The following is a 26,775-nucleotide window of genomic DNA, read 5'->3' on the forward strand; positions in this document are numbered from 1 at the left end:
TTATATGTACATAAAATCATTCAGGAAAAACAGAAATGAAGACATTCTCAGATGAAGGAAACCTGAATTTGTCACCAGTTGACCTGCCCTCAAAGAATGGATAAATGTTGTTTTGTAAAAGAAAATAAAAGCTAACAAACAAACCTAAGAACACCCAGAAGAAAGAACACTGTAAGCAGTACCATCAGTAAATGCCATAGGCTTGCCTTCTCCCCTGAGCTTTCTAAAGTACATTTGATGGCAGAAACCAGTATCAGAACATTATCTGATGTGAGTTGCAGAAGAAAAATAATGTTGCTGTTCTGGCTAGTTTTCTCTCTTTAACAGTGAACCATATGTATTCATCCCGCTGTCCAGTAACAATGAAGTTTTTCTTCCTTTCTATAGTGAATAAGCACATTCTGTGCACTAAGTTCAAACTGCTACTTTTGGAAATGGAAAATTCTCTTCGTAAGGAAAGATTATTTACTGATAGGAAATGATGTAATGCAAATAATGCCAGCATAGAACACTTACAAAAATATACTTAATAACAAAGATTTTTTTATATGCTGAATCTTGCCAGTGGAAATAATATATAAGGAGTGAGGCTTTGAGCCAGATTTATAAGTCGAATCTGGAGGAAGTAGAATGACTTTGATAAATTCCATTTCAAAAATTAGCAGCTGAAAAATGGTTCAGAACATAGGAGGTACAGAGGAAGCCATGCTGGCCATTTTTCTTTGTGATTTACATTTAGATTTGCATGTCAAGGGGCACATTACATACAAGTGTAAAGAAGGAACCTTGGAAGGAATGCAGTATTTGTTCCCTCAATACACTCCAGTCACACCCAACAATGACCACAGATATGTTGAAGCCAGGCTTGGCTGTGCCCTTGTGACACTGACCAGACTATCACCTCTTATGGACTCTCGTCAAAAACACAGAGGCAGTCTGTTCTCAGTAATCTGCTATGTGGCCATAGCCCAAACAATTCACTTCAGCTAATCAGGAGAAGAGAAGGGAATGGCAACCTTCTGGAGTTCTCTGAGGAAGGCCTTAGGCACCAGCACTCAAATAATGCATGAAATTAGGATATCACTTTTTAAAGCTATGCAAACGGATATTATGCATACACAAAGGTGTTCAGCCTTTCAAAGCAAGAGGCACTTTGAGTAAAATTACACCAAGACATCTTTTTTTTTTAACGTAGTCAATGGGCAAAGATAAAAAAGTTGTGGTTGGCAAGGCTCAAGGCTCTAAGTAAATACCCCACATATTTCTTTTAGGAGTATATATTGGCACAATAACTTGTTGTCAGCTCTAATTTCATTTTGCCGTACATATAACTAGTGATCTGGCCTGTAAGTCTTTCATGGATCCTGGAATAAGACAAGTGCCTCCTGGATCAGACACACAGAACTACAGCTCGTTAAGCAGCATGAGCACCAGCATCTTTACGCATTGTCCTTGCCTCAGGGTCCCACAGCAGAAGCACAGGAGACCCGCCCGGATTCTGCTGGGGTGCACTGAGCTTGAGAAATCCACCTCTTTTATAGCAAGCATAAGCAAGCCTGCTTTTTTTTTTTTTTTTGAGAGGGCATCTCTCATATTTATTGATCAGATGGTTGTTAACAATAAAATTCTGTATAGGGGGGTCAATGCTCAATGTACAATCATTAATCCATCTCAAGCCTAATTCTCGTCAGTCTCCAATCTTCTGAGGCATAACAAACAAGTTCTTACATGGTGAAAGAATTCTTACATAGTGAATAAATTCTTACATGGTGAACAGTACAAGGGCATTCATCACAGAAACTTTCGGTTTTGATCACGCATTATGAACTATAAACAATCAGGTCAAATATGAATATTCATTTGATTTTTATACTTGATTTATATGTTGATCCCACATTTCTCCCTTTACTATTATTATTATTTTTATTTTTAATAAAATGCTGAAGTGGTAGGTAGATGCAAGATAAAGGTAGAAAACATAGTTTAGTGCTGTAAGAGGGCAAATGTAGATGATCAGGTGTGTGCCTATGGACTAAGTATTAATCCAAGGGCAGCAAAACATCCACGGATGCAGAAGATTTCTCTCAAAACAGGGGGGGTGAGGTTCTGAGCCTCACCTCTGTTGCTCCCCAATTTCTCACCTGATGGCCCCCCTGCGACTGTGCCTGTCTTAGGTTGTTCCTCCCTTGAGGAATCTTACCCGTCTCTGGCTAACCAGTCATCTTCCGGGGCCATACAGGGAAATGTAAAGTTGGTAAGTGAGACAGAAGCCATATTGTTTGAAAAGGTTAGCTTTTTACTTCTTTGCAGATTTATGCCCTGTGGCTTCTATGCCCAGCACTTGTCTCGAGGTATCTTTACCACCTGGAGGAATTATGATACTCGGTGCAAGCCTGTTTTTTGTCCTGGAGGGAGACATTACCTCTTCCTTCAAGGCTGCTCACTGCAAACCCAATCCTGAGAAACAATCCGTGCAAAGGGTGGATAGGGCCTTGCATTCTTGGCACACCCAATGATGGCTATAAGAAGTTATTTATTCCAGTGTTATTTATAATAGAAAAAGATCACACAGGAGCACCAGCATATGTGAAACAAATACTAACAGAACCAAAGGAGGAAATAGAATGCAATGCATTCATTTAGGAGACTTCAACACACCACTCACTCCAAAGGATAGATCCACTGGGCAGAAAATAAGTAAGGACACAGAGGCACTGAACAACACACTAGAACAGATGGATCTAACAGACATCTATAGAACTCGACTTCCAAAAGCAACAGGATACACATTCTTCTCAAGTGCACATGGAACATTCTCCAGAATAGACCACATACTAGGCCACAACAAGAGCCTCAGTAAATTCAAAAAGATTGAAATTCTACCAACTAACTTTTCAGACCACAAAGAGAGCAAAAACGCCCACAAATACATGGAGGCTTAACAACATGCTCCTATATAATCAATGGATCAATGACCAAATTAAAATAGGGATCAAGCAATATATGGAAACAAATGACAACAACACAAAGCCCCAACTTCTGTGGGATACAGCAAAAGCAGTCTTAAGAGGAAAGTATACAGCCATCCAGGCATACCAAAGAAGGAAGAACAATCCCAAATCAATAGTCTAATAACAATTATCAAAATTGGAAAAAGAAGAAATGAGGCCTAAAGTCAGCAGAAGGAGGGACATAATAAAGATCAGAGAAGAAATAAATAAAATTGAGAAGAATAAAACAATAGAAAAAATCAATGAAACCAAGAGCTGGTTCTTCTAGAGAATAAACAAAATAGATAAGCCTCTAGCCAGACTTATTAAGAGAAAAAGCGAATCAACACACATCAACAGAATCAGAAACGAGAAAGGAAAAATCACTATGGACCCCATAGAAATACAAAGAATTATTAAAGAATACTATGAACACCTATATGCTAACAAGCTGGAAAACCTAGAAGAAATGGACAACTTCCTAGAAAAATACAACCTTCCAACACTGACCAAGGAAGAAACACAAAATCTAAACAAACTAATTACCAGCAATGAAATTGATGCAGTAATCAAAAAACTACCAAAGAACAAAACCCCCGGGCCAGATGGATTTACCTCGGAATTTTATCAGACATACAGAAGACATAATACCCATTCTCCTTAAAGTTTTCCAAAAAATTGAAGAGGAGGGAATACTCCCAAACTCATTCTATGAAGCCAATATCACCCTAATACCAAAACCAGGCAAAGACACCACCAAAAAAGAAAACTACACACCAATTTCACTGATGAACGTAGATGCAAAAATACTCAACAAAATTTTAGCAAACCTAATTAAAAAATACATCAAAAGGATCACACACCATGACCAAGTGGGATTCATCCCAGGGATGCAAGGATGGTACAACTTCTGAAAATCCATCAACATCATCCACCACATAAAGAAAGACAAAAACCACATGATCATCCCCATAGACGCTGAAAAAGCATTCAACAAAATTCAACATCCATTCATGATAAAAACTCTCAGCAAAATGGGTATACAGGGAAAGTACCTCAACATAAAAAAGGCCATATATGATAAGCCCACAGCCAACATCATACTGAACAGTGAGAGGCTGAAAGCTTTTCCTCTGAGATCGGGGAAAAGACAGGGATGCCCACTCTCCCCACTGTTATTTAACACAGTACTGGAGGTCCTAGCCATGGCAATTAGACAAAACAAAGAAATACAAGGAATCCAGATTGGTAAAGAAGAAGTTAAACTGTCACTATTTGCAGATGACATGATATTGTACATAAAAAGCCCTAAAGACTCCACTCCAAAACTACTAGAACTGATATCAGAATACAGCAAAGTTGCAGGATACAAAATTAACACACAGAAATCTGTGGCTTTCCTATACACTAACAATGAACTAATAGAAAGAGCAATCAGGAAAACAATTCCATTCACAACTGCATCAAAAAGAATAAAATACCTAGGAATAAACCTAACCAAGGAAGGGCAAGACCTATACACTGAAAACTATACACCTAAGACACACTTAAGAGAAATTAAAGAGGACACTAGCAAATGGAAACTCATCCCATGCTCCTGGCTAGGAAGAATTAATATCATCAAAGTGGCCATCTTTCCCAAAGCAATATACAGATTTGATGCAATCTCTATCAAATTACCAACAACATTCTTCAATGAACTGGAACAAATAGTTCAAAAATTCATATGGAAACACCAAAGACCCCAAATAGCCAAAGCAATCCTGAGAAGAAAGAATAAAGTCGGGGGGGGGGGGGGAGCATCTCCTCCCCAACTTCAAGCTCTATTACAAAGCCACAGTAATCAAGACAATTTAGTACTGGCACAAGAACAGACCCACAGACCAGTGGAATAGAATAGAGACTCCAGACATTAACCCAAACATATGGTCAATTAATATTTGATAAAGGAGCCATGGACATACAATGGGGAAATGACAGTCTCTTCAACAGATGGTGCTGGCAAAACTGGACAGGTACATGTAAGAGAATGAAACTGGACCACTGTCTAACCCCATACACAAAAGTAAATTCAAAATGGATCAAAGACCTGAATGTAAGTCATGAAACCATAAAACTCTTAGAAAAAAACATAGGCAAAAATCTCTTGGACATAAACATCAGTGACTTCTTCATGAACATATATCCCCAGGCAAGGGAAACAAAAGCAAAAATGAACAAGTGGGACTACATTAAGCTGAAAAGCTTCTGTACAGCAAAGGACACCATCAATAGAACAAAAAGGTACCCTACAGGATGGGAGAATATATTCATAAATGACAGATCCAATAAAAGGTTGACATCCAAAATATATAAAGAGCTCATGCACCTCAACAAACCAAAAACAAATAATCCAATTAAAAAATGGGCAGAGAAGCTGAACAGACAGTTCTCCAAAGAAGAAATTCAGATGGCCAACAGACACATGAAAAGATGCTCCACATCGCTTGTCATCAGAGGAATGAAAATTAAAACCATAATGAGATATCACCTCATACCAGTAAGGATCACCACCATCTGAAAGATAAACAACAACACATGTTGGTGAGGTTGTGGAGAAAGGGGAACCCTCCTACACTGCTGGTGGGAATGTAAATTAGTTCAACCATTGTGGAAAGCAGTATGGAGGTTCCTCAAAAATCTCAAAATAGACATACCATTTGACCCAGGAATTCCATTTCTAGGAATTTACCCTAAGAATGCAGCAGCCCAGTTTGAAAAAGACAGATGCACCCCTATGTTTATCGCAGCACTATTTACAATAGCCAAGAAATGGAAGCAACCTAAGTGTCCATCAGTAGATGAATGGATAAAGAAGATGTGGAATATTATTCAGCCATAAGAAGAAAACAAATCCTACCATTTGCAACAACATGGATGGAGCTAGAGGGTATTATGCTCAGTGAAATAAGCCAGGCGGAGAAAGACAAATACCAATTGGTTTCACTCATATGTGGAGTCTAAGAACAAAGGAAAACTGAAGGAACAAAACAGCAGCAGAATCACAGAACCCAAGAATGGACTAACAGTTACCAAAGGGAAAGGGAGTGGGGAGAATGGGTGGGAAGGGAGGGATAAGGGTGGGGAAAAAGAAAGGGGGCCTTACGATTACCATGTATAATGTGGGGGCATGGGGAGGGCTGTGCAATACAGTGAAGACAACTAGTGATTCTACAGCATCTTCCTATGCTGATGGACAGTGACTGTAATGGGGTGTGTGGGGTGACTTGGTGAAGGGGTAGCATAGTAAACATAATGTTCTTCATGTAGTTGTAGATTAATATTAAAATTTAAAAATTAAAAAAAAAGAAAAAGATCAAAAACTGCAATGTCCATCACTATGGGACTGGTTTGATTATAACACACTCTCATGATGGAATGCCATGCAGTAATAAGAAAGCATGAAGAGTTTATGTGATTTAGATTACTAAATAGTCGCAGAAAAATAAAACATTCTCCCATTTGTGTAAAAGAGGCAAAAATTTATACTTTTAACTTCTTGTGCTGTGTATGTTGTAATGTTGCATTTCACTAAGGGTGCACAATAAACTAGTATCAGTTATTGTCTGTGGGGAGGTGAACTGAACGACTGGGAAAATAAGTAGGAAACACTTTGTTGTATATCCTTTTATACATTTTGATTTTTAAATTATGTGATTGTACCTACTATTCAAAAGACTAACCCAAAGGAAAACAAACTATTATATTTTCTGAATTTCTTAAATCACCAACCCTTTTAAACCAAAGGCGAGGGTGCTGTACTTATCCTCAGCTTAACTGTCTCCTGAGGGGAATTAGCTCCTATTCCTGATTGATCACCTAGCATGTAAGTCTGATAGCCCACCTGATCCTCTCAGCCATCTGCATGAGGCTTACTTCGTCTCCCATCTTGGAGAAGCTGGGCTGCAGAACTGATCCTTGTTGGGACACTGTGTGTGTGGCCTGGAAGCTGGTTCTCCCTGCATGCTCCTTCCTCCCCTCCTGCCACAGTAGTTCCGCCAGCACGCAACAACGCTGGCTGCATGTGAAGCACTGGGAAAAGCGTGGGGATGTTACAGCCACACCGATAAAAGCAAGAACTTAAACATCCAGTAAGAACATGACACCAAGGGATTTGGATTCAAAATTTTAATAATAAATTGTGCCAGTAGAAGCTTTTCAAAGGTAATGATATATCAATAAATAATAGTTAAATTGAGTTCCTGAGAAAGAACCTACCACATGAAAGTATGTCAGAGCGCTGTAAATAACAACATGGCATTACTATAAAATAGCGAAAATACTGACAGTCACGATACAAGCACAGCAGACTTCAGAATTTGCCATTCATACAAATGTAAACCAGTACACAATAATCTTTTTTTTTTTAGTTTAGACATTGATAAACTCATGGGTGGTGTTGTCTAGATATATACTAAATAATGGATACATTATGCTAAAGACTTCAAGGAAAAATATGTGGAATAATGTAATGGAAAATATGATGCATCAGATTTTTAAAAAGCAAAAAAAAATGAACTTTTTACTCAAATATAAATCACTTTAAATAGGAATCATACTAATTTGAAATACAGAATATTTTGTGTATTTATGTAGTTCTATATACACCTATACTTCTAAGAAAATACATATGGCTTAATTATTTTTTTACTCTGTCACTTTGAATAGCCTTGCTGTTTCACAAAAATTAGAAAAATGTGTATTTAAAACCAAGGTAAGATTGATACTTCAAAGCACACCCAAAAACTAACGTCGAAGAACCCTACACTGAATTTTGTCCTGGTACCACCTGAGCTAAGACAATCGGAGCGGTGGTATCACAGGGACCTTTCAGCACGGGCATCTGCTGGCAGTAGGGTGGCAGCTACGGGATCCCCCATATCACCTACACCAAGGCTGCGAGAGCACACTGGCCTGCGGAATGGACAGGGCTCCGTGGTGAACTCACACTGTGCTGGCAGAGCTAAGTAACCCCTTGGATGTATACAAGTTCAGTATACGACAAATGTTCAAGTTTACCCCCCGCCCCCCGAGAATCCAATCATAGCCAAGACACACACAAAAATTGGTTCTCAGTTACACATCTGCATTTCTTTAACAAAACAGTAAGGGATACAATCACAGAGAAGAATTCACCCACACGATACTTTATCAGCACACTGTCTAGAACATCTCATTTAAAGACACTCAGTAAAAGCATATTCACAGAACCTGCTGTGAATGGCAAGATACGGTTATTTCATAATAGGAAAACCCTGCTCATGCAGTATTCTACACACCAGGCATATGAAATCACACCCACATAATCACCTTGCTCACACTTTGTATTATACTTTAATATGCAAAAAGCGGGGGGAGGGGGGTAAGCAGCTTTTAACACTATAGCACAATTATGACATGTGGGAAAATATAAAACAAAAACGACTGTGTGACTAAAATGTTATCAGTAACATCAGAACAGTGTTATCTTTTTTTTTTACATTATTGCACAGAGATTTCTTATCACACGTTCTTCAGTTTTTATGTCTTTTCCTAACTGTGAATAAGTGCTATGGATAAAATACAAATGTAGAAAATAACAGCAGCATGATTTGTCAAAGTTAATCCCTATAATTTAGTAAGAAAAATGGCTATAAACAAAATAAGTGCTCTTTCTAAACTGTACTAAATTTTAAAAAATATTGTTTTAATGCAGTGAAGGTCCTCAAAGGCCAATCCAAAGCAGTGCTGGCAACCTGCCTTCCCCGATTCCAGCAGAATGTAGAAATAAAGATCTGCTGGACTTGAGCCTTTTTCATAAAGCTTGTTTGTTTGGGGGTTTTTTTGGTGAAGACCAGAATTTCAAGTGAAGGAATCATCGGACTGACCGCCATCCGGCCGACTCGGCGCTCCGGGCACCCCGGACGGGCGACGGGGCGCCGCCTATACGTACACGGGCTGGCAGCCCGCAGCCGGGCCCGCCGGGTCGGGGTTCTCCACGTCGGCGTCCTCGGCCTGCACGGCTTCCGCTCCCGATGGCTTCGGGCACCGGAAGGGGTAGCCGTTGTCATCGAAGAACCTCCGGAAGGTGAACTCATAAAACGCATGCTCGGGGTGTTTGCTCCCGGGGGAGGCGAGCGGGTCCCAGGCCTTGGAGCTGTCTGCGCTAGCGCCGCGCCACGGGCTCTCCTCATCCACGGGGTCGAAATTCGAGGTGTCCATGGGGTGGCTGATCTTGGGAACGTAGGGGGCCGGTTGCTTCCGGATGTCCCGGGAGAAATCCAGGGCGCCGAAGAAAGGGTGAGCCTTGAGGTCGTCAGCCCCATTCCTCCCCAGCCGCCGGTCGGCGGCGCAGCACAGCGCGGTGATGAGGTCTCGGGCCTCCGGGCTCAGCTGCACCTGCGCCGGAATGTGGAGTGTGTTCTCCCAGTTGATCACCTGGAGAGACAGCAGAACCAGATGCTTAGTTCTCTCCACATTTCAAGGCCAGCCCAGGGCAGTTCTGGGGCCGTATGTGATGCCGCGACGTTTAAGCAACTTCACAGGACAGCCACAGAACAGCGGCTGTGGACCTAAGCAGCTGTGAAAGACCAGCGCGGCCCTAAGTGGGGGCTCACAGCCTGAGGCAAAGGATCATGCAGCCAAATACAGACCAGGTGAGATTCATCTTCTTCTATCCAAAATACTCTTCAGCAAAAGAATTTTTGTGTTCTTCACAAAAATGAAGACACTGGTCTCTTCTATGAGCTGTTTCTTTACCTTCTGGCAACAGATTTCTGTGGAAGCCACATGGTTCTCATTCACTACTTACTGTGCTCTAGAGATGGTCAACTGGGATTTTGTTTAAAAAGAGCAACCTCACAAGAAGAAAGCAGCTTACACTAATGGCTTTGGCCTCGGACTTATGATGTGCAACTGCACAGACCACCCGTGTGGATGTTTGGTAAATGCATTTGTGTATAGATCTGTGTTTACTGTGAAGAGAAAAACTTCTTTATGTTTGTACTTAGAATCAGGATTAATACAACTGGCTACTGGCTGGGGTCATCAGGCACTGGGCAAGGCATGGGTGGGGTACAGGGGTAAAAAGGCTGGTTTGAACCTGAGTAGTTGTTTTAGTAGAGCTAAAATTATAAAACTCACAGAATTAAACGAAGTGGAAAATCTCCACACACTGGATTTGGCAATGATTTCTTGGATATGATACCAAAAGCATAGGCAACAAAAGAAAAAACATATAAAATGGACTTCATCAAAATTTAGAACATTTTTACCAAAAATGAAACTAACAGAGTGAAAATGCAATCAGTCCACAGAATGGGAGGATATATTTGCAAAGCGTATATATGGTAAGTGATTAATATCCAGAATATATAAAGAACTCCTACAACTCAACAACAAAAAAAAACAAGCAAGCTGACTAGCAGAACAGAGGGCAAAGAACTTGAATGGACATCTCTCCAAAGAAGATATACAAGTGTCCAATAAGCCAGTGAAAAGAGGCTCAACATCATTAGTCATTAGGGAAATACAGATCAAAACCAAAGTGAGATTTCACATCACACCCACTAGGTTGGCTACTGTTTAAAAAAAAAAAAAGGAAAATAAGTGTTAGTGAGACACTGGAACCTTTGTGTGTTGCTGGGGGGAATGTAAAATGGTACCACCACTGTGGCAAACAGTTTGGACGTTCCTCTTTTTCTAGTTAAGGGGTTAATAATGTAAGGTCTACCATGGACTCTGGGGCATATGAATACTTCCTAGGATTGTTAGTAAACATATCAGTGGGTAAGTGCCCTGTTCTGTTCTGAGAAGTTCCAAAGATTTCATCAGATTCTCAATTTGGTCCTTCTTAGGTAATCAAATAATTTATTTTGGAGAGTAAAAGGCCATCATTCTTAAATGAATTATTCAGTACTAAGTGATTAATTGGAAAAATAATCATTTAATTACCTCAAGTGAATATTAGAAATATGCACAACTAGCTTGACCACGTGACAGATACTTTGCAGATAGTACTGCTGTAACATGCAAATAAGCAAACCGATTTCTTTGATATAGTTACTAAAGTCTGCTGTGTTTTTTGGCCCGGGGTCGGTGGTACAGAGAATGTGTCTGCAGGGTACCTTTACTGCTTCCCTCTATCACAGTTCTCATCTGGCAACGCCAAGATGGCAGAGGCCCAATGGTTCAAGTAAAACTTCAGATACACATACGTATCAAGACTCAGGTCTAACTCTGTGGCTTTACTTATTAAAATAAAAAATACATAAATAGGTAATAACAGTAATACTTAATAAAATCCCATCATATACAATTGGCATTCCTACACTATACAGAATAAAGGTCAAATGTCAATCAAAGATTCAGGGGTTCATGAGAAACCCAGGTATCTCTGCAGCAAGCAGATGCAGGCCTCCCTAGTTACCTTCAGCTGGGTTTCTGTGGGAGTAGGGGCCAGAAAGGGTGGCTGCCCCACCAGCATCTCGAAGAGAATCACCCCGACACTCCACCAGTCACAGAGCTGGGTGTATCCTGGAAGACAAAGGATCGCTCAGTTGTAACGCAGGCATGTATTCTTCCTGAAGAATTGTATGAAACCCCGAAATACTCATTTACCATTAGGTGGGAAAGCACGAGCAGACAGCATACATGGTATGTAAATGAAAGCCGACTGACATAAAGTGTGTCTCCTTGCACGTGTGGCGCAGACCAGAAGGCTGGAAGGGACCCCCGCCAGGGAGAGACAGTTTCCCTGTGGGAAGGAATGCGCTCACTCGTGTTTCCTTATTTTCAGTCATTAGTCTGTGATAAACACAGGGTGCTTTTGCAGTAATACTTTTTAATTAAAAATATTACTGTAATTGTTAGTAACAATACTAAGCATAATTTTATCTTGAACATACAAACAGACACAAACTAAAACAGTACTAACTAAAAACAGAATGTGCTGTGACCTGAGAATGGCAGTTGTGCCCAGTCATGAGGGCTTCTGGGGAGGTTTTCTAGGTCAGTTGAGAAGAAACTGAGGAATATGGAGAAGTGGAGAAGAGGAGCACTTCGGCAAAGGAGGCTGTCACCTAAGGTGCATTCTTTGTGAAAGGCGCCCAGGGACCTCCCAGGAGGCAGCAGGGGCCAGGGCCAGCCTCAAAGACACTGCAGAGCAGGTTCACGTCTTCCACTTTTCCTCCAGAGCCCCCATCCTAGCCCAAGCCATGCTCCAGTGTTTATGTTCCCTAGACCTTGCCAAGTGTGAGCTGGACCCTAAGACCTGCCAGCAGGAGCGGTGGGTACGGTTCCTTAGCTCCCCTCCATCCAGCTCCCTGCCTCAGTCTGGCACTGAGCCTGCAGAACAGCTCTAACCGCTGGTTCCTCGGGGCAGCTGCACACGCCGGGCGCCGCAGAGGACGGAGGGCACGGGTCAGATGTCCTCCCCCACTGCCCCTCTTTGCGAGGAGGGGAGGAGACCTTCATGGGGAAGCAAGGCTGACGTTCACAACAACGCGTCAAGGTAGATATTGTTGCCTAAGCGGCTGAGTAGGTAACTAATTTGCCTTGGAATACCAGAGCTAGCAAAGAAAACTCAGACTAGAACCGAGAATCAAGGCTCCAAAGACTTAAAACAACACAGGTGAAAAGAGAGTCCACCGATCTCTGGGTTATCACAGAGATGAGATCAACAAAGCACGGTTGCTATGGGCCATGCAACTGATCACTGAAAGAGTCCTCTTGTCCTCCAGTCAGGATGTCATAGCATTCCAGAACAGAGTACTCCCTCCAGGAGACTGGTTTTACTGAGCATCTGCAATGTTAGGCATGCTATTTCCCCCAAATCAAGGTGCTTCTGCACTGACGGGAGGAGTGCAGGACAACAGCATTTGTACTCTGTCGCACTTAACAACCAGCTGGAGACGGTACAACCAGCCAGGAGCCTGGGCAGGTAGAGTGAAAGCTCAGCCTGGAATCGCACTGATCAGGCAGACTGAGTACTGTCCCTGCGATCCTCAGCGTCGCTTCTATCATACAACTCTGCCAAAACCAGTTCTGGAGTGATTTCCTGGGGCTCCCGGTAGAAAGCCTCCACCGCCACCCAACCAATCACTTCCCAGCCAAAGGAAGGGCAAGTGGGGGCTCGTGGGTGGGGGGCCATTTTCTCTCTCAGTGGAAACAAGGGCAGTCCCAAAACAGACAGGAGAGGCACTGGACATTTGTTGGCTAAAGGAGTAACTTCTGCTCTCAAGTTTCATGGATACAAAATACCAAGGTGGTGGTGACAGTCCTGTAAGCTGGGCCTGGAGAGGCTCTGGGTGGCCACCTGGCCCCATGGGCTCGCTGTCTGGTGGCCTCTGGCCGGCAGCTGGCCTGTGACGGGCTGGAGGCACGCACCTTTTCGGAGGAGGACTTCTGGCGCAATGTAGTTCGGGGTCCCGACCAGGGAGTGAGCCAGGCACCTCTGATGCTGCTTCCTGACCCTCTGCTCCAGAGTCTTTAGCCTGTCTCCACACTGGCAGTTGGACACATCGTCCCAGAGGTCACTGGGCTCCATGCTGTCCTGTCTGATGTGGCTCCCTTTCACCCAGGATTCAGGAGGGTGACAGAAGAGAATAGAAACAAAGTAAATTTTCACTATTCCATATAGCTTCATCCATGAAGCTAAATCCATATAGCTTCAAAGGTAAAATAACTCAATTCAGCTCCTGCCACATTAAAATTAAGAATCCTCCCCAACTGCTCCCGAGGGTGGCCTACAGTTCCTAGGCGTGAGACACAAGCTTGGAGGTAAACACAAACCCCAGGACAGGAGTGAAGCTGAAGCTGGGTGCAGGGCTGAGGCGACAGTGTGACGCTGAGCAAGAGGGGCTTAGATAATGGGGGAGTATCATTTTTAGCACTTCTCAGGCCAGAAGTCTGAGACAAACAAAAACCTGTTTAACAGGACATGTTTTAAGATGAACACAGAAAAAAGCATGAGAGGATTTTAAAAATATGAACAAAAGTGATTTTGATGCCAGAAAATGGGAATTAATTAAATGACTTAGGATTAGTTTTGAATTAAAAAATAGAAGCCTGAGCTATAGTATTAGAAATCCTATTTCAAGAATCTGAGCCATAGAAAAGATAATAAACGATGGAGTTAAACGACACCTGTGCCTACAGACGGACTGAGGGCAGCCCTAAAAGAGGACTCCTCGGGGGCCCAAGGCTTGTTCCACGAGGGAAGAGGGTGACTCCCCACAAAGGCCCTGTGATACACCATAGCCTATTGTCCTAAAAATATCATAATAAAGCTTAAATCCACTAACTTAAAAAAAAAATTCTCACACATATCATACTATTTCTTCAGGGAGAAAGCATGTCACACCAAATTATGAAGTAACGGAGTAACAGATAATTTCAAAATGACCAGCGGGGTGGGGAGCTGCTGCCCGATGGGTCGGTTCTGTATAGGCGTAGGAAGGAAAGTACCTTTCTGATAGTACTTGGAATTGTGGGTCCACCTGAATCCAGTGCAGAGGCCGAAATCCGTCAGCTTTATGTGACCATCGAGATCTATCAGAATGTTGTCTGGCTTGATGTCTCGGTGGATGAAGCCCATCTTGTGGACGCTCTCAATGGCCAGGGTCAGCTCTGCAATGTAGAACCGGGCCAGGGGCTCGGGGAAGACCTCCATCCGGATCAGCAGGCTCATCATGTCGCCCCCCGGGATGTAGTCCATGACGAAGTACAGGCTGTCCTTGTCTTGGAAGGAGTAGTAGAGTTTGACCACCCACTCGTTGTCTGCCTCAGCCAGGATGTCCCTCTCGGCCTTGACGTGGGCCACCTGATTCCGGTTCAGGACATCCTTCTTCCTCAGCGTCTTCATGGCATACAGGAAGTGAGTGTCCACCTTGCAGGCCAGGCACACTTCTCCGAAGGCACCGATCCCTAGGGTCTTGATTTTCACAAACATAGACTTGTCCATCTTTGCCCTCTTCAGCCTGTTGTAATTAGACTCCTTCTGGTAGAGGATCTTCCTCATCTGCTCCTGCTCAGCTTCACAGAGCCCAGCCTGTGGAGAAGGGAGACAGGGACGTCACAGCAGATGAGCTGCACGACAGGGGACGGCCGGGGCGGGGGTCGCCCTGGAACCGAGAGGACCCTGACCTGACTTACAGGACACAGAGTGGTCCCGTATACTACAAGCAAGATAATAATCAGCTTTGTTCTTTGTATCTATATGTACACAGTAATCTGGAATCCAAGGGAGTGACAAAATAGGTGACTTTGGGCTATAAAACGAAAGGGAGCCTCAATAAATAAAAATCTGTAGAAAAAGGGCCACAGAATTCCTGGAACTCTAAGCAATTTAGTATTTTAATAGCTCAGGGAAAAAAGGAAAACAAAAGAAAAAAAGTCAGTGAAAATGGGACAGCAGAAAGAAAGAGCACACATTTAGTTTTTAGAATTTGAAATGACTGGCTTTGTGATTTAAATTTACTATAGCATTTTAATTTAAATAATTCATTATTACCTTCTCTAACAGTTTAGTTTCAACCAAACTGTATTTAAAACATCATTTGCTAATTATAGGCTTAAATGGGTCAGTACTAGATATGTACTTCTTTATTAATCCCACAATTTAATTTAAATTTATAAAACCTCAAACTTTGTTTCTGCTTTCAAAATGTTTCATACTAGTTGGTAGAACTCAATAAATTTTGTTAGTAAATAAGGACACATCCTAAGAATCAACTTGGTAATCTGCTGTTGGCTACATCACAGACAGCCGTCACTGACCCCTGGAGGAGCCACCTTTGCAATTTCCACGTGTCCCCCCATGGCCAGATCATCTCCCTGCAACACCAATGGTGTGTAATAAAAGTGCGTGAGGCCAGAAGTGGGAAGGCATCTGCTGTGAGTCCTGCTACCTACTTAGGGAAGAGCCAGGCCCCAAAGGGCAATGCAATGAGAAATTACTTTTGCCATTTCTTGTTCCAGCTGCAACCTCCGGTTGACCTTCTGTTGGTAGGTTTTTATGACATTTTCCACGTGCTGCTCCATGAAGAACTTAAAAGCATACGGTGAGTAACTCTTGATACGGGATTCTCTCTTCTCTTCATCTCTGCTGTTTTTCCGAACAGGAACAGGAGAGGTCTGGATCTGCTTTTTATCCTTCCCCGCCTTGTCCCCTTTGGCGTTTTTGTGGCCCTTGTCACTCCGCTCAGGGACCTCTGTCGCCTGGGCGCCCCGGAGGCCCTGCTCCACATCCACGCACAGGCCGTCCACATCGAACTGCTGGGACTGGCTCCGAAGCAGCAGGTGCTTGGGGTAGGGCGGGGGAGGGCACCTCACGTCAGGGCTGCCATACTCAACCTCCAGCGGGCACGCACCGGCGCCTCCCAAAGGCAGGGGGTGCTCCTCCTGGGAGTCCAGACCCTCCAGCCCTGGGGAGGGCGCTGGCACCCAGGCTGGATGGGAGGGTCCCACGGCTGTCTGGGGCTCGGGCCGCATCACTCTCACGCTCTTCACAGGGTGCAGGATGTGAGCGGCCGTCACGGCTGTGATGGTGTTGGGGGAGGGCATGGCAGGCTCGGTCTTGCCAGACAGCCCTGTCCGGACGGGCGCGGCCACAGGTTGCTGGTGGCTGTTGAAGGAGTTGGCTCTGCTGGGGACAGGCCCTTCGGGCAGGAACGCCACGTGCTGGCGGGGAGGCGCCTCCAGGCCCGGCTTCTGGACAGAGTCGCGGCGGGACAGCGAGGACTGCCACTGCGGCAGGGTAGGGCTGCTCATGTCGTAGAGGTCCACGGTGAGGCTGTTTCTGGAGGGGGGGATCAGACTCGGGGGCGGGCTGTCACTCGCGAATACCTGGCCCCGGGCACCCACTATATGCAGCTGGGGGGCCTGTTTGTGGTGCGGGTGTGGCACGTACAGGCCTGCCGCAGTTCCCGAAGGCGCAAAAGTGTGGCCGGCCCCGGGCTGCCCGGCCGGGCCCTTGGCAGCAAGGTTCGAGTACCCTCCCGCCTCCTTGTTTTGGAAGGAGGGGCTGCGCTGGACGCCATAGCCCAGGGGCTCCCCGGGCGCCAGCAGATGTGGCCGGTAGTGTGGGCCCCCCGGGCTGGCCACAGGGAAGCTCATCCCCGAGGCCTCCATGCTGGCAGGGTAGCCCTGGGGCGGGGGCTGAGCGCCGCCGGGCGCGCCGGCCCCCGCGAGGAGGAAGTCGGCGTACTGGCGGGGCCCCTCCTGCAGCGCGCCCACACCTGCGCCCTCGAAGGCTGCCGCGCCCGCCTGGCGGTAGGGCGGGAAAGGGCCAGCCGCGGCTTCAAAGCTCGGCCTCCGTGGCGCGGGGGCTGGTGCGGCCCCCTTCCCTACAGAGGAGAGAACAGGAAGACAACGTCAGAGGGGCTGCGCGGCTGGCTCGGCTCTGCTAAGACTGAAGGCCCAGGCCCAGGCCGAATTCTGCCGTGGGTGATCCAGGCTACCTTCGGGGTCAGAAGGCTCTGCTCTGCCCACCGGAGACCCTTCACGGGACTACCTGGCAGAGCCAAGGCCCTCGGCAGCTATGGCGTCATGCCAGTTACAGCCAGACATGGCTTCCTGGCAGAGGGGATGCACCAGTGAATACGCATCAAGGGCAAATGTGTTAAGTCCCAGAGCAGGGGCTGCCGCGCCCCTGGGGAGCTGTGCTCTGAGACCCTGAGCACGTGACATGGATGGCCAGCTGGGCACCGGTCATAGAAATTCCTTCTATCAAGAAGAAAACAGAAATTTGTGTCCTTTTAAAAATGAAAATACAACATACAAAGCCTGTGTAAATCTCTCACCCAACAGATGCAGTGGATTTTCTCCAAGGCCTTCCACAAAATAAGGAAAACTCTTTCTGCTGAATATCATGAATCCCTTATCGTGGGGCCCTCAAGTACCAAAACACTGTCCCGTTTGCTCTGTCTTGGAAGAGGGGCACTCCCTGACAGCCAGCGGGGGAGATTCGGGGCGCCCCGGCTCTGAGAGGCGCCTGCCCTGGGTGGCCCGCCGCGGGGGCTACGGTGTGAGCAAAGGTTTTAGAACCTGTGAAATTAACTTCCCTTTTTAAATCCTGGCCCCCACCACCAGCCCAAGAGAAAGTAAAAAGAACACTTTTACTCTCTCTGCCCGGTTGCCTAATTTTAATATCCAGTGAATTTTCAATCTTTAATGAAATAAAACAGAACAAAACAAGCACACGCCCCACCCACCCCAGAAGGATCGCAGATTCTTTCAGGCAGGGGAGGGAGGGCCCCGTGGGAGTCCCGCTCGCTCACGGCCAGGGGCAGTGCACCGAGGGACGTCTGCTGCGCACAGCCCCGAGGGGCCGCCTTCCTGCACACTGGTCTGTGTTTGAATTACAGATCCTCTCCACGCACAGCGGTGCTAGTCTGGGCTCACCTGGGGAGGTCTGCTTAATGACACGCACAATCTGCTCATTCCTCGGGTCCAGGTAGCCCATCTTACTGATGTACTCCAGGGCGGCTTCAATACTCCTGCTGCCGGTCTGCTTGAGGGCTCTGCCAGCCATCTCCTGGGAGGGGAGCACACAGGTAATTCCAAGGGAGGTGGAAGGGAGCGTCATCTTAAAAGAAAGCCACCTGCTTTCCCTCTGGTGCCTGACTGTGATGCTCGCTCGCCTCTGTGACTGCTGGGCCCTGCAACAAGCTGCAGACAAGTCTCAGAAGGAGCACAGTTGGCTACACGTTCTCAGATGCCTAATGACAAGCTTTGAACACATGCCAAACTATAGATTGTTTAGTGTGGGTCTTGAACATACAGGGATTTGGGGGGAGACCTGAGAAAATCGTTAAGTTCTGTTTCTCCTTAGAAAGCTTCCATGATTAGACTGATAAATTCTGCTTTGTGGATAAACCCAAAACTAGAAGTTTCAGGTGAAGAAGGGTAGAAGTCAGAGAAGCTGGCTTTAACCCAGAACCACCTGCAGCCTAACCTGGAAGGGGAACCATTGCAACCCTGAGGTCAGGACCAGGTGACATGCCCTCAGGGAAGGGAACGGTTACCAGAGTCATCTGTGGAAAGCTTACTGAATGCCTACTGTTCACGATGCCCTGTGCCGGCTACAGCAGTTGCACTCGGGGCCTTGGGCGGCTGGGGAGAGAGAAGATGCGACTAAAGCAGCTGGTGAAGTGGCGGCTGGCACAGGGCAGGTCCTTTAAAAGAACTGTGAGATGAATTCAGGCAGAAACTGGTGACCACTGTGGGTAGATGCAGGTAAAGTGGATGATCGTTAGAGGACAGAGATTCCTCCTGCCAAGCGAGAGATGGAGGAGATGGTGGCATTTCAAGGACAGACAGGATGTGGGCAGACAGGGATTGCCGGAGAGAAAAGCCAGGCTCGGCAGAGCAGGGGCCTGGGGAGTGAGGGCTCGAAGAGGAGGCAGAGGGCCTTGCAGGCGGGGGCCAGCCTGTCCTGGATTGTGCCCCAGTTAAGCACAGCTGTGGAAGCTTCCAGCAGGGCCCTAGGTAAGAGAGGAGCAATCTGGGCAGAGCCAGAGGCATTCTCAGGTGGGGGTTGGGACAGGCCAGGCTACGGGCAGACGGGGGCAGGTTAGCTCTCTTGAGTTGTGGGCAAGAAGAACGCACAAGGATGGAGAAAGAACCCTCAGAGGGCCAGCCTCCTAGAGACAAGGATGGGCAGGGCAGAGGAGCAACAGGGGGCTCTGCAGAAGGGAACACTGGGCACGGTGGGGGCCGAGGGGCAGGCAGGCAGGAGGACACAGAAATGCAGAAGGCAGGGGCAGGGTGGCAGGGAATGAGGGATCTGTGAGGCTGGAAGGGAGCATGGAAAAGGAGACCCCTGTAACTCAGAGTGGAGAGAGCCAGGGGGAGGGTGCTGAGGCACCCCAGGATGCTGGGGGAACCGCAGGGCTGTTCTGCTGCAGGAAGACTCAGAGGCCACACTGGAGAAGCACAGCAGCTTCTCCGACACAGAACAAAACTGTCTCCCTGCCTTCCTCACTCTGAGCTTTTCAAGGCTGACCTGGAACTTCCCAGGCCCTGCTGTGTCCTGCTGTTCCCTGGACAGGGCACTGTGCACCTGCAATCTGTGTCAGCCCTGACTGTCCATGTGCCTGTCTCCTCCTCAGGGACTGGGAGGACCTGGGACCCTGACACACCAGTTCCTCAGGAATGTATCCACCCATCTAATAGTGACTGGACAGTATAAGTGCTTAATGTCCATCTGATTATATAACATTAAACGAGTTCTCCACTCCCAGCCATATCCCTGCTGTGCAGCAGGACAAAGGACCTGGCTGTACTTGGCTATGACCCGTGCCTGTATTCTTAGCAATGCAAGCATGAGATGTCACAAGACAGTGGGAAAGAGAAGGGGCGAGGAAGAGACAGCCTGAGACGGAGGGCCCAGGTGACAGCAGGCGGGCGGACACGTGGGGTGTGTGCAAGGAGGCGGAATCCGGAGCACAGGAACATAAGGTGACAGCTGATGAGGCAGACTGGGAATGGTAATAAGAACAGAGCTGTTTTTCAAAGGCAGCACTTGGCTTGGCAGAAAGGGCAAGTGTTTAAAACCTGGAAGAGCTGCGGGGAGAGACAGCATAGGTTCATGAGTAAACACTTCGGTGTCTTCCTGTGGACAGGAGGTAATGTGGCAGCCTCCCTACCTTCCCAGCTATGTTATGGGATGAGATCATGTCTGCCAAGAACCCTCGACAGTCTGGAGAAAGCTCTGATATAAGCCACATTTTCAGGATCACCCTAGAGCTTCTAGCACTCGTTTAAAAATGTGCCAACAGGCGTTGACCCTGATCATGAGCCCTTCAATCAGTGCTAACTGTTCGTTCTGCTTTGCCTGCAACATGATCGCCAGCTCCTGCTTCCTTCAGGGTGAACTGCCAGACATGTTCATTACTTCAGTACCTGCTAAATGTCAAGAGGTGCCCGTCCAGGACTGACCAAGTCAACATGTGTCTACTTTCAAACTCTCTCCCTATTTACTGGGAACTGATGACTTCAAGATTTGTACATTTACTGTGCTTCATATCTAGGAACTTAGCCAAGAAAATCAACAGGAGGAGACCACAAATAATGACTTGTGTTCACAGAGATGTTGCAAATCAGAAAACCTAAACACACTGATGAGCCTACGTATTCATCCAATAAAACCTCTGAATAACCCAGTCAGTTGGGTCTTGCCCTGGTCTGTCCACCACCCTCATTTAGCAAATACGTAGTTTTTATATATGGACTTTTGGAAGATGCTAGTACGCATACACATATAGCTAGGTTTTTCAAGCATAAGGAAGTCCAGAGCCATTTCGGAATCCCTCCAGAATGCAACCCTTTCTCTTCTCTAGTTGGCCTGCTGTGTGCAGTGGACTGTGAGGCTCTATCTGACTCGGGTCCTCAGCTACCAAGACAGCAGCGAGGACTGTCACTTCAGGAAGTGACTGCAGACCTGCTGGGCAGAGAGGTCCAGAGAGGGGAGCCCACTGCCTCCACTGTCCCCACACAGTACCGGGCGCTGGGCTCAGCTGCCTGTGGGAGAAGGCACAACTCAACTCGGAAGGTAAGCTGCCCCTCCTGGCACAGGGCAGGGGTTATGGTGGGCCTGAGGCTGCTATTACATATAGTAATGCTAGAGCACCCACAGGTGCCCAAATCCTGGCTTGAGCACAGGTGCGCCTCTGGGGGGGCACGTGCCTACACCTTGGTCATGAGCCATGTTTCCTGCTAACGAAGCATGTGCTTGGGCTTCTGCATAGCTGCCCTCCCTGCCCCTCACCCCTGCAGTACACACCATGGGTGAGCCTCTAGCATTCCCCCCCTCCCTGCTCCCTGTCCTCCCCCGTCACCAGTCTGTACCCGTGCATTCAGAGTCTGCCCACTAGACTGGGGGCCTGGTGAGCACAGGGGCAGCTGCTGTCTTGACTTTAATTTTGGTTTCTGTAGTAACTTCAGTAATACAAATCTTTTGAATTAAACTAAAAAGGCCCATAATATCTATAATAGAGAAAAGGAGAAAATAAAAACAGAGGGAGCCAGAGGGTGCCCTACTGAGGCCGGCATTCCGTGACCCCTCACTCACATCGGCTGAAAGCAAAGGAGGCCATCTTCCAGCTGGTCACGGGCCCCAACAGACGCGTCGCCTTCCCCATGCACCTCTCCAGTGAGTACTCGTCACTGAAGTGCTCCGCGGGAAGCGTGGCCCTCCACAACAGATCTGGGCAGCGGGCCACCTGTCCTCCCTGCCGTTCTTCACTGCAGAACGTGGTTTCCACCGAGCTCAACAGGCAACAAGTGAGGGGCTCAGATGGGCCCCGGCAGGCAGAGCCGACCCCGCTCATCAAGAGGGGCTAGTAAACTCAGGGCTGCCGTGACAGGCAGTGGGCATGCAAAGGGGTCCCTGGGCTGTCCAGAACCCAGCACCACCTCAGACCTGCGGCACCTGGGGTCACGGCATCCCCCCACATCTGACTGCCAGGCTGTCCCTTCCCCACTCCCTGTCTGTCTGTTTCATTTTGACTATTTCACAAAGTTGCTCATCGACTTTCAATGGACTAATTAAGAAACAAAAACTATTGATCTGTCTTTTATCAAATTCATAATGAAAAATATTGGAGTGAAAAAACACAACACAGATCAACTCACAACAGCTAAAATACGTATCGAATTACTGGTGACTGAATTTGATAGCAGGGTACTATTCTACACCAAATGCAAGCCTGGGCCATGGAGATATAGGAGAAATTGCTGTGACACGGAGAGGCTAAAATGTGTGGAAGCTGATATGGTCAAAAGCTGATCATGAATCCAACCTTCACCATAAAATGTAAAAGAATTGATTTTGATGAAAATATAAATAAAAATTATCAGAAACTGTTTAGTTTCTAACTAATCCTAGCTTGGGGATTGACAAATACTGAGATGACTTTAGGCAGGCTGCAGAAAAAGTCACTGGAGCTTTACTTCCCAAGCTCTCCCCAAATCAGGACATGTGGTCCTGCACCTGCCGCCCACAGAAGCCTGGATTCCTCTGTCTGCCAGGCTCTGCCACAGATCCTGTGCGGTCCTTCGTTTCCCCGCTAGCTGACAAGAGACCAAGGAGACTCACACAGAGAAGAGACCCACCAAAGGCCCTGGACACCCAGCAGGGCTGGCCCACGGTCTCCCAAACAGTCAGCAACAAGGAGAGAAAGCTCACAGGCAATGTGGTGGCTCCTCTCTTGGACAAGCCGCCAGGAAGGGAGAGACTGAAAATCAGGGTAGAAGCTGCCCCCTCTGCCCACTGTCCACCGTGGGCCAGACACCATGTGCCCGGTGCAAGCCAACAGGGAGCAAGGGTGCCCAAGGCCACGTCCAGGCACAGCGGGCTGGAGAGGGACCTGGTGCCCTCGGGTTAAGCAAAAGCATGTGCAAAGATACAGAGACAAGTGCAGTCAGGGGAAGCAAGAGGCTGGTGGGAGACGGTGTGAGGGAGCTGAGGCTGACTCCTGGCATCGGGGCCTTGGAGCCAAGCTGAGGACCTTGGCCACTCACTTCCCTTCCTCAAGAACGCATCAAGACCGTAATTTAAATGTCTTAATCTAGAACTGTACATGGCTATTCCAATGTACACCTGATCGGGACAAGGCAGCAGGATGGCATGGCAGCACATAGCCTGGACATGGAGGCCAGAGTGCCGGGCCTCATACGTCCCCTCTGCCACTCAGCAGCTGTGCGGCCTTCGGCCAGTTATTTACTTACTTTGAGTGTTTGTTTCCTCACTTGTGAAACAAGGTGGACAGGGCTGCTCATGGGTTAAAGGAGGTGACAGCGTGGCTCAAAGCAGCCCCATTTAAAAGCTGGCTCTCCAGTTCACAGAAATATCTTAAGTGTCTCTGGTAAAGAATGTAAAGATTATTTTTATAGATTTTATACAGACTCAACATTTAATATTTCTAATGCTTTATATTTTACTCTTCTAACCAAAATTATAAAAACCAGTGTAATGAGTTCTGTCACCAAGCTTCAGCAGACACCTCTAGCCTCTCCAGCTTGCCTCTGGCTGCCATGTAAATATTATCATCTCCTGTGAGCGCTAAGATGTGAGCAGGGCCAGGCAGCCCTGCCCTAAGGAGAGGGTGCAACTGAAAATTAAGGGGAAGGACAGATGTCTGTTCAGTGGGTGAGGGGCCGAACGGTCGAGTGTAGACTCTGCTGGGATCAGCAGGAGGAGGGCTGCAAGCGGGGAGTGGGCCGGACGCTGCAGCTCTCCCGGGCAGCCGCCTCTCACCTCGCGGGAGGATGGAGATGAAGCTCCGAAACACGCGCTGAAGGGGATTTAAACAGGCCCCAGGTAAGTATTACTCTGTTACCCGGTCTGCACACCTAGGGCATTCTTCAGGAGAGCCTCTTCTGGGGAAGTTCACAAAATCTTAAAGCTGTCCTACTGTGCACCTACTGTATTGCTTACCACTGACTAATTATTAGTGGTCTAAAGTCAAGCAATACAGCAGATTTAACAAGAGTTTGAAAACTTTGTGTGACCTATTAACATGCACCAGGAAAATCTTAAGTATAACTCAGTTCTCTTAAAGTGCTCTAGAAAGCTCCATTTAAGATCGCTTAATGTCTCCTACAAAACTGAAGCTGATCCATTAGGAATCTGGTCACCACGTGCACAAGCAAGCCTTCTCTTGCAGACAGTCACCCACGCTGGAGCTGAAGCCACCAAATGAGGTATACTGGACTCGGTACAAGATACCTCCAGGGTGTGAACTAGCTTCCTAGGTGACTCCGCCATGCCACCTACTACAGTGGCAGCAAGAAGCTTCAACACGTGTAAACCGGAAGACCTAGCTTGACCCCACTTACTCCTTCAAGCCCTCCCATCTCAGCAAATGACAACTCCATTCTCCCAACCTAGGAAGCACCTTGACTTGGAGATTTCCTTTACATCCCATATCCAATCCAAAAGCACTTTTTTGTCAGCTTTACCTGGACTAGTGTGGTAAAAGGTTCTTTGAAGGAAAGAGCATTCCACCTTAGGTCTCTCCCCAAAGAGATTTCTTTCTTCTCTTACATTTTATCAACAACTTATTGGTAACTTAAAACTGGTTTTGGCCACAATAAATCCTGGCAAATGTGGGATTTGCCCATATCTTGTCCTATACGTAAAGGACTGTAATGAGGCAGTCTAACCAAATGGCCACATAGGTGAAGTGGGCATGCAGCCAAACTGCCCTCCCACTGCCCTGGCAGAATCTCAGCTGGTCTGCACTCCAGTTCCAGACCTTCCCAGGGGAACCACCGAGACCTCTGTTGCAGGTATGGCATGATCTAATGTCCCATCTGCCCAGTCCAGGTCCTGCTCCTCAGTGAACCTCCTGCCGGACAGCCTTCCCCAGCAACCAGGTCCTGGGGGCGGCAGGTCCCTGGCAGCCCTGCAGCGCGCACAAGGCCAGGAGCCCACCAAGCCGTGTACGGAGAACTGGCCACGGATGCTGCTGTGCCTTGGCTCCTGGGACACACAGCTGCAGTGAGGCGCTCGGTGCCAGTTCGGCCAGGGCCAGGGGCAAGGGTGTGGTCTGGCCAGGTGGGCACCCACCTGCCTTCACTGTCCTGACCGGGTCAGCCTCGGACAGGCACATTTTCTCCACCACTCACAGGGCCCACTGGGAAGGGCTGGGCCAAACCTAGCCATACCCCTACGATTCATGACTCATAACTCAGAGGAAGGCAGAAGGTGGTTCATACACTCTACACAGCTCAACTATGCTATGGGCATTCACAGAGGACTGAGAGTAATTTAAATTCAGTGAGAAGTTGTTATGTACAAAGGAAGGAATTTCCTAAGGAGATCCTCCCCTGCCCCTGTTCATGGTAAGGAAGCATTTTTCAAACGTTAGCAAAGCCATATCCCAACACTGTAACATTCCAACTATGCGTTTTGGCCGAAAAACTAGAAATGCAGAACTCTGGCCTTGCTGGGTCTGTGTGAGCCTCTATTTGTCTGCTTGTTGCTCAGTTCTTCTCATATACACTATCAAGTTCAAGGTATGTATTTAAGTATTTAGGTTCAAACTTAAGGTGGAGGAAAAGGGTCTTGGCACCACTCAGCCACCTGAGCATCGCCGTCCTGGGGGTGAATGGCTTTAGTAGCTTCCTAGAGCCTCAGACACCACCACTACCCCCACACACCCACTGAATAAACAGATACCACCTCAGCTTGTCAAGGAGAAATAGGCAGCACAGCCAGCTGTGAAAGTGGGAGCTGTTTCTCATCTTCACCTTAAAAAGAAATCTTTATGATTAGCATGTATAATGTGGGGGGGGTGGGCATGGGGAGGGCTGTACAACACAGAGAAGACAAGTAGTGACTCTACAGCATCTTGCTACACTGATGGACAGTGACTGTAATGGGGTGTGGGGAGAACTTGGTGAAGGGGGGAGCCTAGTAAACATAATGTTCCTCATGTAATTGTAGATTAATGATACCAAAAAAAATGTAATTGCAAACAAAAAAAGAAATCTGATCCAAAGCCTAGGTTTCTTGAAGACAACAGAACAAGAAAATACAGAATGAGAAGCATGGTATTGATGCAGGGAGCTTACAGTAAATTACCGTCTGCCCGCAGAAAGGTGAAGAATAAGGCTAAAATTGTGCCTGGGGCAGCAGGAGGAATTGCTCTAAGCCCACGTGCTCTCGCAGGCTTTGCTGCTACATCTCTGGAACGAAAAGCTTCCAGAAGTTCCCTTGAAAACACAGCAGAACACAGTGTTTCAGAGCATCCTGCCCGGG

General features: G+C 47.0%; 1 protein-coding gene across 1 annotated transcript in view; it reads right to left on the reverse strand.

Moving 5' to 3' along the window:
- Positions 1–7,142: 7,142 nt before the first annotated feature.
- Positions 7,143–26,775, reverse strand: part of LATS2 (large tumor suppressor kinase 2) — a 105,176-nt gene continuing 85,543 nt past the window's right edge. Inside the window, exons 3-8 of the mRNA XM_037027306.2 lie at positions 18,411–18,543; positions 15,966–17,353; positions 14,475–15,057; positions 13,395–13,577; positions 11,437–11,543; positions 7,143–9,446 (exon numbers count right to left, since the gene is read on the reverse strand). Of these exons, the coding sequence (XP_036883201.2) occupies positions 8,952–9,446; positions 11,437–11,543; positions 13,395–13,577; positions 14,475–15,057; positions 15,966–17,353; positions 18,411–18,543 (2,889 nt within the window). The 3' untranslated portion in view covers positions 7,143–8,951. The remainder of the gene's footprint in view (positions 9,447–11,436; positions 11,544–13,394; positions 13,578–14,474; positions 15,058–15,965; positions 17,354–18,410; positions 18,544–26,775) is intronic.

The sequence above is a fragment of the Manis javanica genome, chromosome 1 (assembly GCF_040802235.1).
Source record: "Manis javanica isolate MJ-LG chromosome 1, MJ_LKY, whole genome shotgun sequence".
Lineage (NCBI taxonomy): Eukaryota > Metazoa > Chordata > Mammalia > Pholidota > Manidae > Manis > Manis javanica.